Here is a 14,231-nt window from a genome sequence, read left to right as displayed (position 1 = left end):
TCTGCATCTCACTGCACCTCTGCGGTTCTCTCCTTAATGGTCAAGTAAAGCCCCTGCTTTGTCAAAAAGGACCCCCAAAAGAGAGCCGCCTGCCTCTGCCAGTGGCTGGGAAGGGCTCTGAGAAGGTGGGTGACCGTGTTTAAGTCACACTCTCCAGAGACGTTCCACACGAAGAATACCAAATGCAGGACATCCTCCCACGGCTTCCTGGAGAAAGGCCAGCATCTGCTCAGTCTGTTTCCCTCTTGAACCCAAAGGGGACACCATGCTCGCTTTCACAGTAAAATGTGGCTTTGGAGAGGCCACCTTTGTGCCAACTGGATTTTTGTTGTCTCTTAATAGATGACTTTAGAGTGGTTTTATGTTCACAGCAAAACTGAACAGAAAGAGTTCCCGTGTGCCCCTTGCCCCCCTACCCATAAACCTCCCCACTATCAACATCCCACATCACAGTGCTCCGTTCCAAATAGATTCTTTTCCTTTTAGGTAATTTGTTCGCGACCTGCCCCTGACAGTACTGCTGGTTTAGAGCGGGGCCCACTCAGTAAAAATTCAAAAACATTGTTAAGAGTAAGTCCATCTTCACTACCACCCCCTGGGCCAGGTGCTCCCCACTCTCGCCACTTAAGTAGTGTCCTGCCCTTCCATGTGCCCCCAAGACCCTCTCCACAGGGCACCAGAGTGATGTCACACACACACCCCGTCATAGCACTCCCCAACCCGGGCACCTTCACGTGGCGCACGGTGCCTCTCACGCGTTGCTGGAGCCCCGTGTGTGCCTCGTGTCCGGCACCCACCTTCCTCCATGAGCCACACAGGCCGTGAGGGAGAACTGGCCTGTTGCTTCCCTGGTGCCTGGCACGGGGCCCACGCAGAGCTGGTACTCTGCAAAGGTTTGGTGAAACACGAGGGGTGGTATGGACTGATTCACGGACAGACTGAAGCCTCCTTTGTTGTGCTTTCTTAGGAGTGGAGAAGAATATCGTGGCAAAAGGTACAACTGAAAAGAGTAATCTACTGCTTTCTTGGCAACGATAATAAAGCCCGTTGCAGACCGGACTGCGTTTGCTCACTGGTGGATTCGCTCCAGAGGACACTCCTGTGCTCTCCTCAGTTTGGGTTCAGCACAGCCTCTAGGTGACTGGTACAGGAGCTGGGCATTGCTGAAGGAGGAGCAAGGACTGCAGCGGCTTATCCAGAAATTGGTCTATACCCCAGGCCAGCTTGCTGGGAAACTGGACGAGGTGCACGGAAGCAGCACGCAGGTTGCGTGAGCACAGTAAGGGTGACGTGACCACAAGGGACAAGCCAGATTGGAATGGCACCAGGGGTCTTGCTGGCTTTGTGAAGGACATATGGAAGGCAATTATGAGCCACTCCTACTTTCACCTGTGGACATAAATAACAGTGGAATGCTTACCTGTGAACAGCAAACGCCTGGACCAAACATAAAGCTTTTAACAAAGTTTCTGGGGATCCACACTGAGGGCTGTTGGAGCACATGTTCCAGGAGCTGCTTCGAGAAACGGGCCTCAAGGCTGGACGCGGCCAAGTTTGGAGCCAGCTCCCCTGGGGCGCTTGCTCACCTGAGGGGTGGTGATTATCACAGCCCCATCGATGTGTGCCGCCGACAGGTACTGGACGGCCGACAGGTGTTCGTCCGACGTGCCAGGCGGGGTATCCACGATGAGGTAGTCCACCTCTCCCCAGTCCACGTCACGAAGGAACTGCTTGATCATGCCTGGAGAGAACGCACACAGGTAAGCCGCTGAGACCTTTTCTCTCTTCCTTATCTACAAGCTACAGAGGCACTTTGTGATCTTCACGTACACCTGCCCTGTGGTCTAAATCAGGGGTGTCACGATGGGGGTGTGGGTGCCACTGACATCTAGTGGCTAGTGGCTAGAGGCCAGGGGTGCTGCCAACATCCTGCAATGTGGAGCGCAGTCCACCCCACCCCTAACAAAGAATTATTTGGCCCCAAAAGGCAGTAGTGCAAAGGCTGAGGAACTCTGCCCTATAAAGGACACTTCTGCACGGTTACCTGAAGCCTCCATGCCCAACCAACCTGCTAGGATTTCACCTCACACACTTCCTGGACATAAATAAGCTATTATAAAACCACAGTAAAAACAATTTCAGGGTTACCTAAGTTTCAAATACAGAAACAATCGCAGTAGACATAAAACAATTTCTATCAGCTCTCTATTTTTATTAGCTCTCTTCAAACAGCCAAGACAGAGGCAACCAGATGCTTAACCATGATCCTCTGCAAAGTCCAGCAGAGGACTACTGCCATCCTGATGGGACAGGCTGAAAAGGAAACCTAAAGCAGTTCTGCTCTTGGAAGATCGTGCTCACAGAGAAAAAGCAGAGTGGCAAACCATTTTTCTTTGGTCCCCTCCAGATAACGGCGTCGTCAGGACTGCTGAGCAGGAAACCCACTGACATCACCCCCAGATTGTCTTCCACGAACTGGAGGATGAAGCCAAGAACACTTAAAACCACAGCACATAGCACTTCCTTGTCGTTTATCGGAGCTCAGACTGACAAAACCATTTTGAGAACAAAGTGACCGTGTGATCTCTGGGCCTATTCATTCTTTGAATCCACAAATCATTTCGGGGGAAGAAGGGTTACTGTACTGGGGGACTGGAACGAGGTACCCCGGGGCCATATGGTGCAGTGCGGGAACCAGGGCAGCAGTCCCTCATGTGGCTGGCAAACTGTGGCCCCTTGGGCCAAACCCCAGGTTTTCTATAAAGTTTTACAGGAATACAGCCCCGGTCATTCATTTACATACTACGACTTTCACGCTATAATGGTGGATAGTGTATGGCCCATACACTGAAAATACGTACTATCTGACCCTTTACAGAAACGGTCTGCCAATCCCTGACCTTACCTGTGTTCCCTGAGCCTAGAAGAATGCCCCCAACAATACTCGATGATGGATCAACAGTTGGACTGAGGAAGGTGCTGCCAGCCCAAACCATATCCGTTCTCAACACATGACCCAGGGCACACTGCCCTGCAAATAAGGCAAAGGTGTGAAAACTCACCACCGGAGACCAGCCCGAGCCACTCTGGTGAACCTGTGACAACACGAACACCGACATTCACTGGTTACAAATGAGGCACCGTAGGCGTACTTCTCACCCACAAAGGTTTACAGATTAGGAAGACAGTTTTAGAAAATACAATTCATTGTCTTAAATGCCACCCATTCAATTCTTACTAGAGAGTGAGCAGCTAGGGGCGAGGCAGTGGGTAAAAGAAGCTGTATTTCCTACCCCCTCCCGACCCCCAGGTTGTGTTATTTTGAAACTGCTTAGATCCAGACAGGGAACCAAGCTTGGCTGAGTTCACATATAATTTGGGGTGTAAGGTAGGTTTTAAGTGGGACAGGACTTGGGGGGTGGGGGCGTTGCCGAGGAAATGCAGGCCACCTCTGCAACTCCAGGAGTAAAAGGGGTTTGCTTCACTAAACAGGTGGCCCAGAACCTGCCCCGTCCGCGGCCTGAGTGTCCGTGCTGGTCTGCTGCACCCCCCAGAAGGAGGGGGCCAATAGGAAGCTCATGGGGCCACCTCGAGATTCAGACTCTCTCCTTCCAGCAGGTGTTCAGTAATAACCAGCATTCCACTCTGCACCGCCTTCTCATCGTGAGACGAGAACTGACTCAACTTCCAACTACACATCAGTCTTAGCAAGTGGGTTTTAGAGCAACCTAGTGGCTGAAACAAAAAGCCCGTTTTCTTGCAGTCTTACTTTTTTAAACAGCTCTGTGGAGACCTGATTCATATACCACACCAGTCTCCTGTTCAAAGCGTACACATCACTGGCTTCTGGGATATTCTTAGAGCTGGGCACCCAGCAGTTTGAGAACATTTTCATCACTCCAGGAAGCCACTCTGCGCCCCGTGACGGTCATGCCCAATCCTTCCACATCCTCCCGCCCCAGATGACCCCCATCTCCTATCTCCACAGATGTGTCTGTTCTGGACACTTCCCAGAAATGCAACCCTAGAATATGTTGTCTTGGGTGACTGGCTTTAAGGTCTTTCCCATTTTTAGGTACTTTTTAGATTCCAATACAGGTGACGTGCAATGCCGCATCCATTTCAGAAGTTCTACAGCGACTCAACAATTCCAAGCCTGAGTCTGTGCTCATCGCCACAGCTTTATGCTTAACCGTCTGCACCTAGTTCACCCAGCTCTTAATGTAACCACTACCCTTCGTTCCTAGTTAAACTCATTCTCCATGGTAGCAGGCTTGAAAGAGGGATAAAGGAAATGACCCGTGGTGTAGAAGAAAATAGCACAACTTCTGTTCTCTCGCCACGTAAAAATGTTGGTGTTTATAGGACGCTCACGCAAGGGTGCAGTCAGGGCTAGCTGGACAGTGCTTACAGGTAAGCAGGTGCTCGGCCACGCTGCGGGCGCCTGCTACACCTCTCGTTCCTGGTGGGTGCGTGCGCAGGCGGGCGCCCTGCAGCTCTGCCTCCACCCTGGACAGCGTCGCACCCTTCGCAGCCCCCTCGGCGCCTATCCCAAGCCCTGAGCAGCGTCCACAGGCTGGCCTGCGTGCTTCTGGCTACTGTCCAGCCACCCTCCCTTTGTCCCTCCGCCACTAGTCATTGTTTGGAGTACACGCCGGCTTCGGCGCTCCTGCACTTGCTCCCGTGGCCCAGAAGGCTCTTCACCCGCTCTCCACAGCATGGTGCCCTTGACCACACCCTGGCTCGCCCTGTCCCCTTACCCAGCTTTCATTTTCTACTATCAGCTGCCGCCTCCCACCAGGGCCGGGGGCTTGATCTGCCTCCTGCACCACTGTACCCCAGCACCCAGCAGGGCTCGGCAATGACGTAATGAACGAACCCATGTGACACCCTGGGAACATCCTAGCCCCCCAGCCTTGTTTCAGTGCACTGCCTTTGAGCGGGACCCTTTCTGGGACAGTTTCTTGCCACCCGGGGGGGTGGGGGGAGGGGGACCGGCACCTGCACGGACTGCTGTGGTGCTGTGGCCCTGTCCCCACCCGTCACTCTGCCACCTCACAGTCTCAGTTCCCCAGGGGTGACAACAAGGGCAAAAACATTCCCTGTTTCCAGGGTACAGACCCCTAGCAAGAACTGGTCTAGCTTTCCGAGGCAGTGCGAAGTTTCCGTGTCCTACTTCTGCATTTTACTTGCTGTTTCCCTTCCCCTCTAAGAAGGCACTGAAACTGATGCTTGTCAAATGATGTGGGTGCACTTTATATCCAGTCCCAACCCCCCAAGCTCACGGTGGTCGTTGAGGCAGACAGACGGACTGGTGAACGTTCACCTGGTTTCAGCACGGCTGCGCAAAAACGCATGGCTCTGCTGACCCCTTTGTGTGGGAGTAGTATCTGGTGCTAGGGTGTGCCGTGAGAATACTTTCCTGCGGTTCCTACTGTCATTATTACCTGTTCTCCTTCCAGTCCCATTATCTTGGGAATTGATGGCCCACATATATCAATGTCCAGAAGAGCGACCTGGGAAACAAGAAGAGACCAGAACAGTGACTTGACTGAATGTACAATCTTTCAGATATGCACCACTGGGAGGGAAAGAGGGTTCTTGAGGAAACAAGGAAGGGGAGAAGATGGAAGAAATGGAGTCAAGCAAGGACCGAGAGGAATCTCGGGGGAGTTCCAACATGTATCTTCCAGGCCATGGCCACACAGTCTCAGACTCCTAAAGAGCTTGGCAGAGCACAGCAACACCACGGCTTTCCACACTCATCCCCTATGTCTGGCCTAACTCTGGGGTGATCTTCCAGACCCGGCGTGAGGTCCCTTAAAGATTCAGGTCCAGCCACCATTCACTCGGCCTTTACCACTTGCCTGAGGGGTGGGTATCATCATCCTGGCTTTATAGAAGAGGAAATGGAGGTTGGAGAGGCCCAAGGACTCGTTCAGGAAGCAAGCAGCAGAGCCAGGACATAATCTGAAGCCCGGTGACTCCAACACCAGGGCTCTTTCCACTACCCCATGGGGCCTGCAGAGGAGGGCCAGAGTGCAACCTCCTACTGGGCTCTGCCCGAGCCCCACTGTGCTGTGATCCTGAAGGTTAATGACGGAAGGTTCCTGAAAGAAGTCTAGAAAAGCTCTTTGCTAGTGATCTGTGCAACCTCCAATCACTCCTTCCACCCCAAACATCCTGCTTTCTCGGTGTGATAAATGAGGTCTGAGACAGTCTTCAGGAACCCTCTGAAGAGAAGAGTTAATACTCATCTTGAAAGCTCAAATATCAAGCATCCAAAGTGCAGCACGTCTGGGTAACTTTTTAACTTGCCCTAAATTGGTTTCTTGCTTCTCTCTTCACTGCTCCCTGCAAACCCCTACCTCTTGCTTCCTCACACCCGTGATCAGGAAAACTTTTCATCCTCAGATCAGCCGCTTGCCTCCCCCGCCCTCTGCTGGACCACCTGAAGAATGCAACAGAAAGATACTCAGGCTGACAACCTGACTTCCTTCGCCTTCTTGACACACAAGGCTGGTGTGTGTTAATGATCCACAGACATTTTACCTCAGAGCCTCACGACTCGGAAAACTACACCATTATTATAACCCTAACGGACTTAACAGTGCTCTCAGTTTCTAGCCACTCCGTCTCCGTGCCCTTTCTGTCGGGGACAATTTGTTTCTAGGAACTATGCTCAACCAAGGGGGTGAATCTTGAGGGAACCGATGCAGGAAACAAATCACGGGCACTCACTCCCGTGGTGGTACCCAAAAAGGCTATGACAAGTCCCTGTTATGCAGACCTCTGAGGGGCCCTGCGTCCTGTCCCTTTCAGGCTTCCTGTTGAACCTGTCACTACCTTAATATCCATCCAACTGGATTCCCTTTCTGCTCAGACCAGAGAACCCAAGCAGAGAGAAATGTGCCTGAGTAAATCTTACCAGGGCCTCTGTGGAAGGTGCCAGGAACCTGACAAACAGGCTCTGCCACACCTCTCTCCCAGCCAGGGAGTCGTGGAAAAGGGTGTTGTCAGGATCCAAAACTTTCCCATACTCAACACCCCCAAACTTCCCCTTAAGAAGTAGTCCTGGGAGGTGAGCTCTAGTCCTGACTCTTGGCACTCCAAGGCTGGGTCACCTCATACAAATTGCTTCTGTCAGAGCTTCTGTCAAACAAGTGTTCGGGAGATCATCAGGCCCCTTCCGGCTCCAAGGTTTATCAGCCCCAGAGATGGGCCTCAGAAACTTCAGTCCGGAAGGCCCTAGAGCAGACCTGTTAGTGCTATAGCTCGCCTTTCAGATCACAAGGCAAGACGACCCACGGGTCACTTGTGGGAGCAGGTGACTCTGCCGTGGAAAAACAGCATGTGAGTCTGTGGTGTCTCCCAGCTCAGGTGTAACTATCAAGGCTCCTGCCCCCTTTACCACAACTCACACACCCCCAGCCTGCCTGTCATTAATCAGGGGGGTGGTTCCCAATTCTGCTCCCTCTTGGCTCACGCCCTTTGCTAACGAGCTGCTGGACACCTGCCTGCCTTGAGCGTTAACACAGAACAGCCCTGCTCAGAGTTAGGGATGAGCTTCCATCAGACAGCAGACAGAAAAGGGACCAGGCATTTCCCTCAATTTAGGCAAGGAAGGAGTGTGTGCTACTTGAGATCAATCAACCAGGCAGACTCAAGAGTCTACTGTCTGTCAATATCCCGCACCCTTTGGACACAGGGGCACTTTCAGTCATGAGTAGGATCTGTGAGGAAATACTTTCCTAAGTGCGGACTTCTTTTTTTTGTAAGCCATCATGTGTTCTTCAGTACACATGAAATAATACAGGGATGTTCAGAGTCCTCAGTGAGGAAAGTAACTGTACAATAGTCATAGTTCTTCATTTTAAATCTGTTTTCATAAATATTTAAAATATTTCCTAGGTTCTTATCACATACGAACTTCTCTAGCCGTATTTCCACACTGAATGGCACGTTTTCCTTTAGTTGCGAAGTCCAGGCAACTACTTCACAATAGAATTATATTGCGCCATCATACATAAATAGCTCCCTCTTCCCAGTGGTTACTTGCATCTGGCCTGGTTAGAGCCCATCTTCAGTGAGCTGTTTAAGCAAAAAAACAGAGGAACGCAGGGGAAGGGAGGGAAATAAGAGAAGATGAAATCAGAAAGGGAGGCTCTTAACTCTAGGAAACAAACCGAAGGTTGCTGGAGGGACGGTGGCTGGGGGCATGTTACTGGGCGATGGGCACTAAGGAGGCCATTTCATGTAATGAGCACTGGTGCTGTACGCAACTGATGAATCACTAAATTCTACCCTGAAACTAGTAATACACTAGGATTTTATATTTAAAAAAAAATTCACGTGCACACATACACAAAATAAAATGTGCCCGACAGCTTCCAAAAGCAAAGAGCATTCTGGATGATATGAATACTCTCTCAGAGAAACAATCAGTTTTCGGCCAACCAACTGGCCAATGCACATTTGAGCCTCAAAGGGCAGGAGACTGTTGATTAACCGAAGGAAAAATAAACAAGTGGACTCTGAACCTGCTCAGCACTGTACTCGGTGGGGGTGGGCTACAAACCCGGCACTACAGCAGAAATAATCACCACCTCTCCCCCACGTTCCAGTAAGTGGTAACGTACCAGTGACTGCTATCACAGCCCTTTATTGAGCACTTACTACACATCAGACACCATGCTAAGCATTTTACATTTACGTGCATTACCTCACTTGCTCCTGACTCTCGTCTTACAGGGCAAACTGAGGCAGAGAGCCGGGTAACCTGCCCAAGGTCACAGAAGTGGCGTGGGTGAACTGGGATGTGAACCTGGGCAGTCTCTCTCCAAAGCCTGTCTTCCCGGCCACCAGGCTAGACCGTACCCACCACCATGCCCCAAATGCTCAGCCGGAGCTCCGACCACCCCTCTTCTCCGAAGGGGTGAGGCCCTGCTTCTTCCACTGTCCCAACTACGCCCGCCTTTGTCCCCTCGCACTTGTTCCACCCACTGCCCTGATCGGGGTGCTCGTCGCTGTTCACGGAGACACGGACACCATCTCCCGACTGGCGTCCTGTCCCCTCTAATGATACCCAATCACACACTCAGCTGTCATTGTGATGTTCCTAAAGCCATGCTCAAACCCTGCCTCTATGCATGCCAAATGTCTTACCAGGTCACTCAAAGCCTCCCCGCTCTGGCTCAGCCTCTGCCTTGGTCCCCTTCACTGGAGGAGTGCCACCAGACTGCCTGCCATACACACATTCCATCCGTCCCCACCACAGTCCAGAGGCCGCCTTCCCTAAGCCCAGGTGTCCCTCACAAGCTTCTCACCCTTGTCCCAAATCCCTAGAGCACATCTTCGATGGTGGATACCAGATTTCAGAGAAGCCCACCTCAGCCACTGGCAGGCCGGCAGGAACAGCTCCAGCATTCTAAAATGATCAGAACAGAAATGAGGAATAAGGGAGAATTCAGAGCCTGGGTGAGAGAGAGGAAAGCCAACCATTACGGATCACCAAGTTCAGCCTCTTCACTCTCAAGAAGGCTGGGGCTTGGCCCAGGTCTGTCTTCCTTCACAGATGCACTTCCGCAGCCAGCACCAGTGTTTCTGGTGCTACAGACCAAACCAGGGGCCAGTAAACTACAACCTGGGGCCAAACCCAGCCTGCTACCTGTTTTTGTACAGCCCATGAGGTAAGAATAGTTATTACATTTTTAGAAGGCTGAGGGGGGGAATCAAAAAAAGTCTATTTCATGATGTAAAAATTCTATGAAATTCAAATATCAGTGACAATAAAATTGTTAGAGAGGGCACATTCTGCGTGGAGCACCGGGTCTTATGCACAAACAATGAATCATGGAACACTACAACAAAAACTAATGACGTAATGTATGGTGATTAACATAACAATAAAAATTTAAAAAAATTGTTAGAACACAGCCAAGTTTGTTTGTGTACAGACTGTCTATGGCTGCTTTCCTGTTTGAGGGCACGACTAAACAGTTGCCAAACTGTAGGGCCAGCAAAACCTAAAATATTCACCATCTGGCTCTTCACACACAAAGTCTGCCCAGCCCTGAAACAAACTCTAATTTCTTAATCCAGACATTTGAGAACTGTATTCCTGGAGTTCCTGGATACTGGCGAGGTGTCTCATCTCAGTGTCCTGAGCACATGTAAGAATGGTGGGCTAGATCCTCTGCGCACTGTAGCTGGCTTTTTTGTGGAGAAAAATCAAGCCTTACGTTAAGATCTTATGGTGCTATTTCACGCTTACGTGAAATGGTTTACCTACTACAGGTATACAACACTGAAATTTATCCAGCTTTTAGAGTTTCAAAATATAACGGGCAATATGCGACAGTTTTGAAATTTCAGTACTAGATTAAATGTACCTTTACAGCCCCATTTAGCACTTTTTTTTTAAACAGAAGTGAAGGGCCATTTATCAGTTAGAAAAGAAATCTGAACTGAATATCAACCCTTGTATATAAAAATAACTCAGTATCAGAAACGCCTAAGAAAATTAATGCTCAGAAATAAGTCAGTGTATGAAGGCATGACGACCATGGGAAGAACTGAAATGAGAAGAAACAGCATGAACACAACACAACTGTTTGCCTATGTTACGCAGAACTCCTCTGCATGCCCTGAACGGCGTCCTGAGACACAAGAGGACAGTTAGTTGGCAATTCCCATCCAGAGAGCAGCAGGCTCTCTAACCCAGGCCACGCACAGCGCCAGCACACAAGTCCTCAGCCAGGTCTCTCGATTCAGGGGTCAACCCACAGGATAGCTGGATTCTAAGAGAATGCGTGCTGCTCTAGCAGTTCTGATGTGTAAGCATTTTTTTCCATTGGAATTTTGAATAAAATTTCATTTTGGAAGAAAACAAAGACGGAATGTGTTCTGTGTTTTAAAAAAAATTAGAAACCGCAGTATTCATGGTTTTATCAGGTATCAAGTGGTAATCAAAGTGAATACTGGGATCACTTTTCTAAGGTCAATGCAAAATTATCATGAGTCCCATGAACAACCCAATGTATTTTTAAAATCACAGGTACTGTAAATTTCCATTCGAGTTTTGTGATAGAAAGTATTTTTTTCTTCCTCATCATACCATACTTTTCATTAAAGCCGAAATCCAGAGAGCAGTTGGATTTTTACTGGGCAATTGGAGTTTTCACGCTCACGTGTATACTTGGGCACCAGTGAGTGGCCCAGTTCAGGGGTTGGCAAATGTTTTCTTCCTCAAGAGTCAAACAGAAAATACACTTGACCTTTGAACAAGGCGGGGGTGAGGGGCAACCCCTGTACAGTGGAAAATCCATGTACTACTACTGACTCTGCCAAAATTTAACCAGTAATAGCCTGTTGACCAGAAGTCTTATAGTTAACAGTCGATTAGCACATATTTGTGCATTGTTACACACTGTACTTTTATACTACACTAACCTAGAGAAAAAATATTAAGAGAAATTACAAGGAAAAGAAAATACATTTATAGCACTACAAGAAAACCCACATATGAGCGGAACCATGCAGTTCAAACCCATGTTGTTCAAAGGTCAACTGTATTTTAGGCTTTATGAGCAAAATCAAGGATACCATAAAACAATTTAAAAGCAAATGTTTAAGATGTAAAAATCATTCTGAGCTCACAGGCCATAAAAAGGCAAGAGAGGGGCTGAATTTGCCCATGGGCTATAGCTTGCAGGGCTCTGGCCTAGAAACAGGCAGAAAGGGGCTAAGAGAAAGAAGTCTGAACTTAACAAAATGATCAGCATGCCAAGAGAAATGTACACCTGCTGTTCATTTTCATAGCTAGAGAATCTAATGAAACACTTCATTTCACTGCACAGCTGCCATGCGTTTCCTCCTCCTCTCTGCAAGGATCTAGATTCCCAAGAGACCAATTCAACTTAGTCTAAGGAATCAGTTCTCCAGAAATCATCACACACCCTCATATAGGAGCCTCTCCCAGTTTTTCCTAAGGACTCACCTGTGTGTTTTCATCCTCTGCTAGGCCGTGGGCAAGGTGGGCACTGAACGTGCTTTTTCCAACACCACCTTTCCCAGACAACACCAAGATTTTGTGTTTCACGGTCTTCATTTTTTCTTTGATTTCTTCTATGGCTGCAAAGAAAGCAAATCAGGTGATGAAGCCCCTGACTAAATTTCAAGTGTCACTTTTCCAATGGACTAGTAGGAGCTAAATCCTTAGGGCTCTTTCAAGGGACTGTGTGTGAAATACCACCTAGTCAATGACAGCAATAAGTACTACAAAGAAAATAAAGCTGTTATCCTCTTCGAAATTTTCTTGTTTATTGGTTTACTTGTCTGCCTCCTCTTCCTAGAACCTAAGCTCCATGAGGATAGAGACTGTCTGAAGTGTTCACTGCTATATTCTCAGCTCCAGAAGAGTTTCACACATAGTAATGGTTCCCAACCTGGGGGCAAAATCCGCCTGAGGACATTTTTGGTTGTCACAAGGAAGGGGTGCCACCGGTATGTAGTGGGTAGAGACCACAGGTGCTGCTAAAAGTCTAACAATGAGGGGTGCCTGGGTGGCCCAGTCGGTTAAGTGTTCGATTCTTGGTTTTGGCTCTGGACATGATCTCAGGGTCCTGAGACTGAGACCTTTGCTGGGCTTTGCGCTCCACCCAGCATGGAGTCTGCTGGAGACTGTCTCCCTGTCCCTCTGCCCCTCCCCCTGCTCGTGTTCTCTCGGTCAAATAAACCTTTAAAAAAATGTCTAAGAATGCTCAGGACAGCACCCCACCCCAAAGAATTATCCAGATCCAAATGTCAGTAGTGCCAAGGTTAAGAACCCCTGACAAATAGCAGGCATTTATGAGGACCAGTCACAGATAACTATCACAGATTATACATTTGCTATGCATTCAACATTTCACCTTTCTTCAATTCCTTAAAATACCACCATGAAGTAAATACTCTACCCGCCCCATATTTAAAAAGTAGGTTCCAAGGGGTGTCTGACTCTTGGTTTCTGCTCAGCTCAGATCATGATCTCAGGGTCCTAGAATCAAGCCCCAGGTCTGGCTCTGCACTCCATGGGGTGTCTGCTTGGGATTCTCTTCCTCTCTCCCCCTCTCCTGCTTGTGAGTGCACTCTCTCTCAAATAAATAAAAAATCTTAAGGAAAAAAAAAAAAGTTGGTTCCAAGCCCAATGTGGGGCTTGAACTCATGACCCTGACATCAAGAGTCATATGCTCTGTGGACTGAGCCAGCCAGGGCCCCTCGCCCCATTTTGGATAAGGAAATGGAGGCTCAGAGACCGGAGAAGTCTCGCTCAAGGTCATACTCTTTGCAGGACCCAGGAATCAAACCCTACTCCCTCTTCGAACTCCTTCAGAATTCTCCTGGGCTCCTGCTTTTTAAGATCCTTTTGGTAAATCCCCAGTCCTTCCGACCCTCCGATTTGTCCTTGGTCATACTTAATGCTGCGATGATTTATTTGCTTGCTCACTTGTTTATGGTGGGTCTCCCCTATTAAACTGCAGCTGTATCCCCAGCACAGAGCACTGTGCCCAAGGGAATACGTATTTCTGTTAAATGAATGGGAGAATCAATCCTTTTCAAAATCAAGACAGTTCTGTCCAAAGAATATTCCCGAGCAACCCCCAGTTCAAAGTCTATACCCTGTTTCCTAGGACGACGGCCCCCACCAGACCCGTCAGTCACTGTCACTCAAACCTCTGGCCCCACCCCTCTCCCGGCCCCGCCCTCCTGAGACGGCCTTGGACTCCACACCAGCCAATAGTCCTTCAGGCTCCGCCCCATCCCACTACTTCCCTCTACTCTTCCGGACTTTTCCACAGCCCGCCTCCTCTAGACCCACCCCTCCTAAGAGGCCTCCCGGTCCCACCTCTTCCCGGCTAGCGCCCTTCACTTCCGGCTGAGGCCTTGCCCCTTCCTCACCTGGGTCGGGAGCGGCGCCGGCTCCGGAGGCACAGAGCCGCTGGTTGGGGCAGCCCTGACATGAGGCCCCTCGGCCCGCCTGGGCGCTGCCGGTTCCGGGACAGCCTGCGCGGGCACAAGGTCACAGTTAAAGTGGCTCCTGTCCCTTCAGCCCCGCCACCCACGCCCCCTCCGCGCGCTCACCTTGAGGCACCTCCTCCATTCGGCTGCCTTCGACGTCTCCGCGGTCACCGGAACCTGCCCTTACGTATTTCCGCCTCCAGGCGCCCAATCTGACTCTCCAGCCGCGCGAA

The 14,231-nt window shown here is 49.7% G+C and overlaps 2 protein-coding genes across 5 annotated transcripts in view; one reads left to right on the top strand and one right to left on the bottom strand.

The window, feature by feature from the left end:
• The window catches only part of NUBP1 (nucleotide binding protein 1), a 25,093-nt gene extending 10,878 nt beyond the window's left edge, over nt 1-14,215 (bottom strand). For all 4 annotated transcript variants that reach the window (XR_003522937.1, XR_003522936.2, XM_027610292.2 and 1 more), the window contains exons 1-7: nt 14,122-14,215; nt 13,939-14,043; nt 11,999-12,132; nt 5,448-5,516; nt 3,063-3,095; nt 2,385-2,475; nt 1,587-1,741 (exon numbers count right to left, since the gene is read on the bottom strand). Coding sequence is in view for 2 of the 4 variants with exons in the window: in XM_027610292.2 (XP_027466093.1) it covers nt 1,587-1,741; nt 2,385-2,475; nt 3,063-3,095; nt 5,448-5,516; nt 11,999-12,132; nt 13,939-14,043; nt 14,122-14,140 (606 nt within the window). In the remaining 2 variants the exon portion in view is untranslated. The remainder of the gene's footprint in view (nt 1-1,586; nt 1,742-2,384; nt 2,476-3,062; nt 3,096-5,447; nt 5,517-11,998; nt 12,133-13,938; nt 14,044-14,121) is intronic.
• Nucleotides 13,940-14,231, top strand: part of TEKT5 (tektin 5) — a 49,482-nt gene continuing 49,190 nt past the window's right edge. Inside the window, exon 1 of the mRNA XM_027610291.2 lies at nt 13,940-14,231. The gene's annotated coding sequence lies outside the window, so the exon portion shown is untranslated.

The sequence above is a fragment of the Zalophus californianus genome, chromosome 10 (assembly GCF_009762305.2).
Source record: "Zalophus californianus isolate mZalCal1 chromosome 10, mZalCal1.pri.v2, whole genome shotgun sequence".
NCBI classification, from domain to species: domain Eukaryota; kingdom Metazoa; phylum Chordata; class Mammalia; order Carnivora; family Otariidae; genus Zalophus; species Zalophus californianus.
Note: the sequence above shows the minus strand (reverse complement) of the source record. Positions and strands in the feature narration are given on the sequence as shown.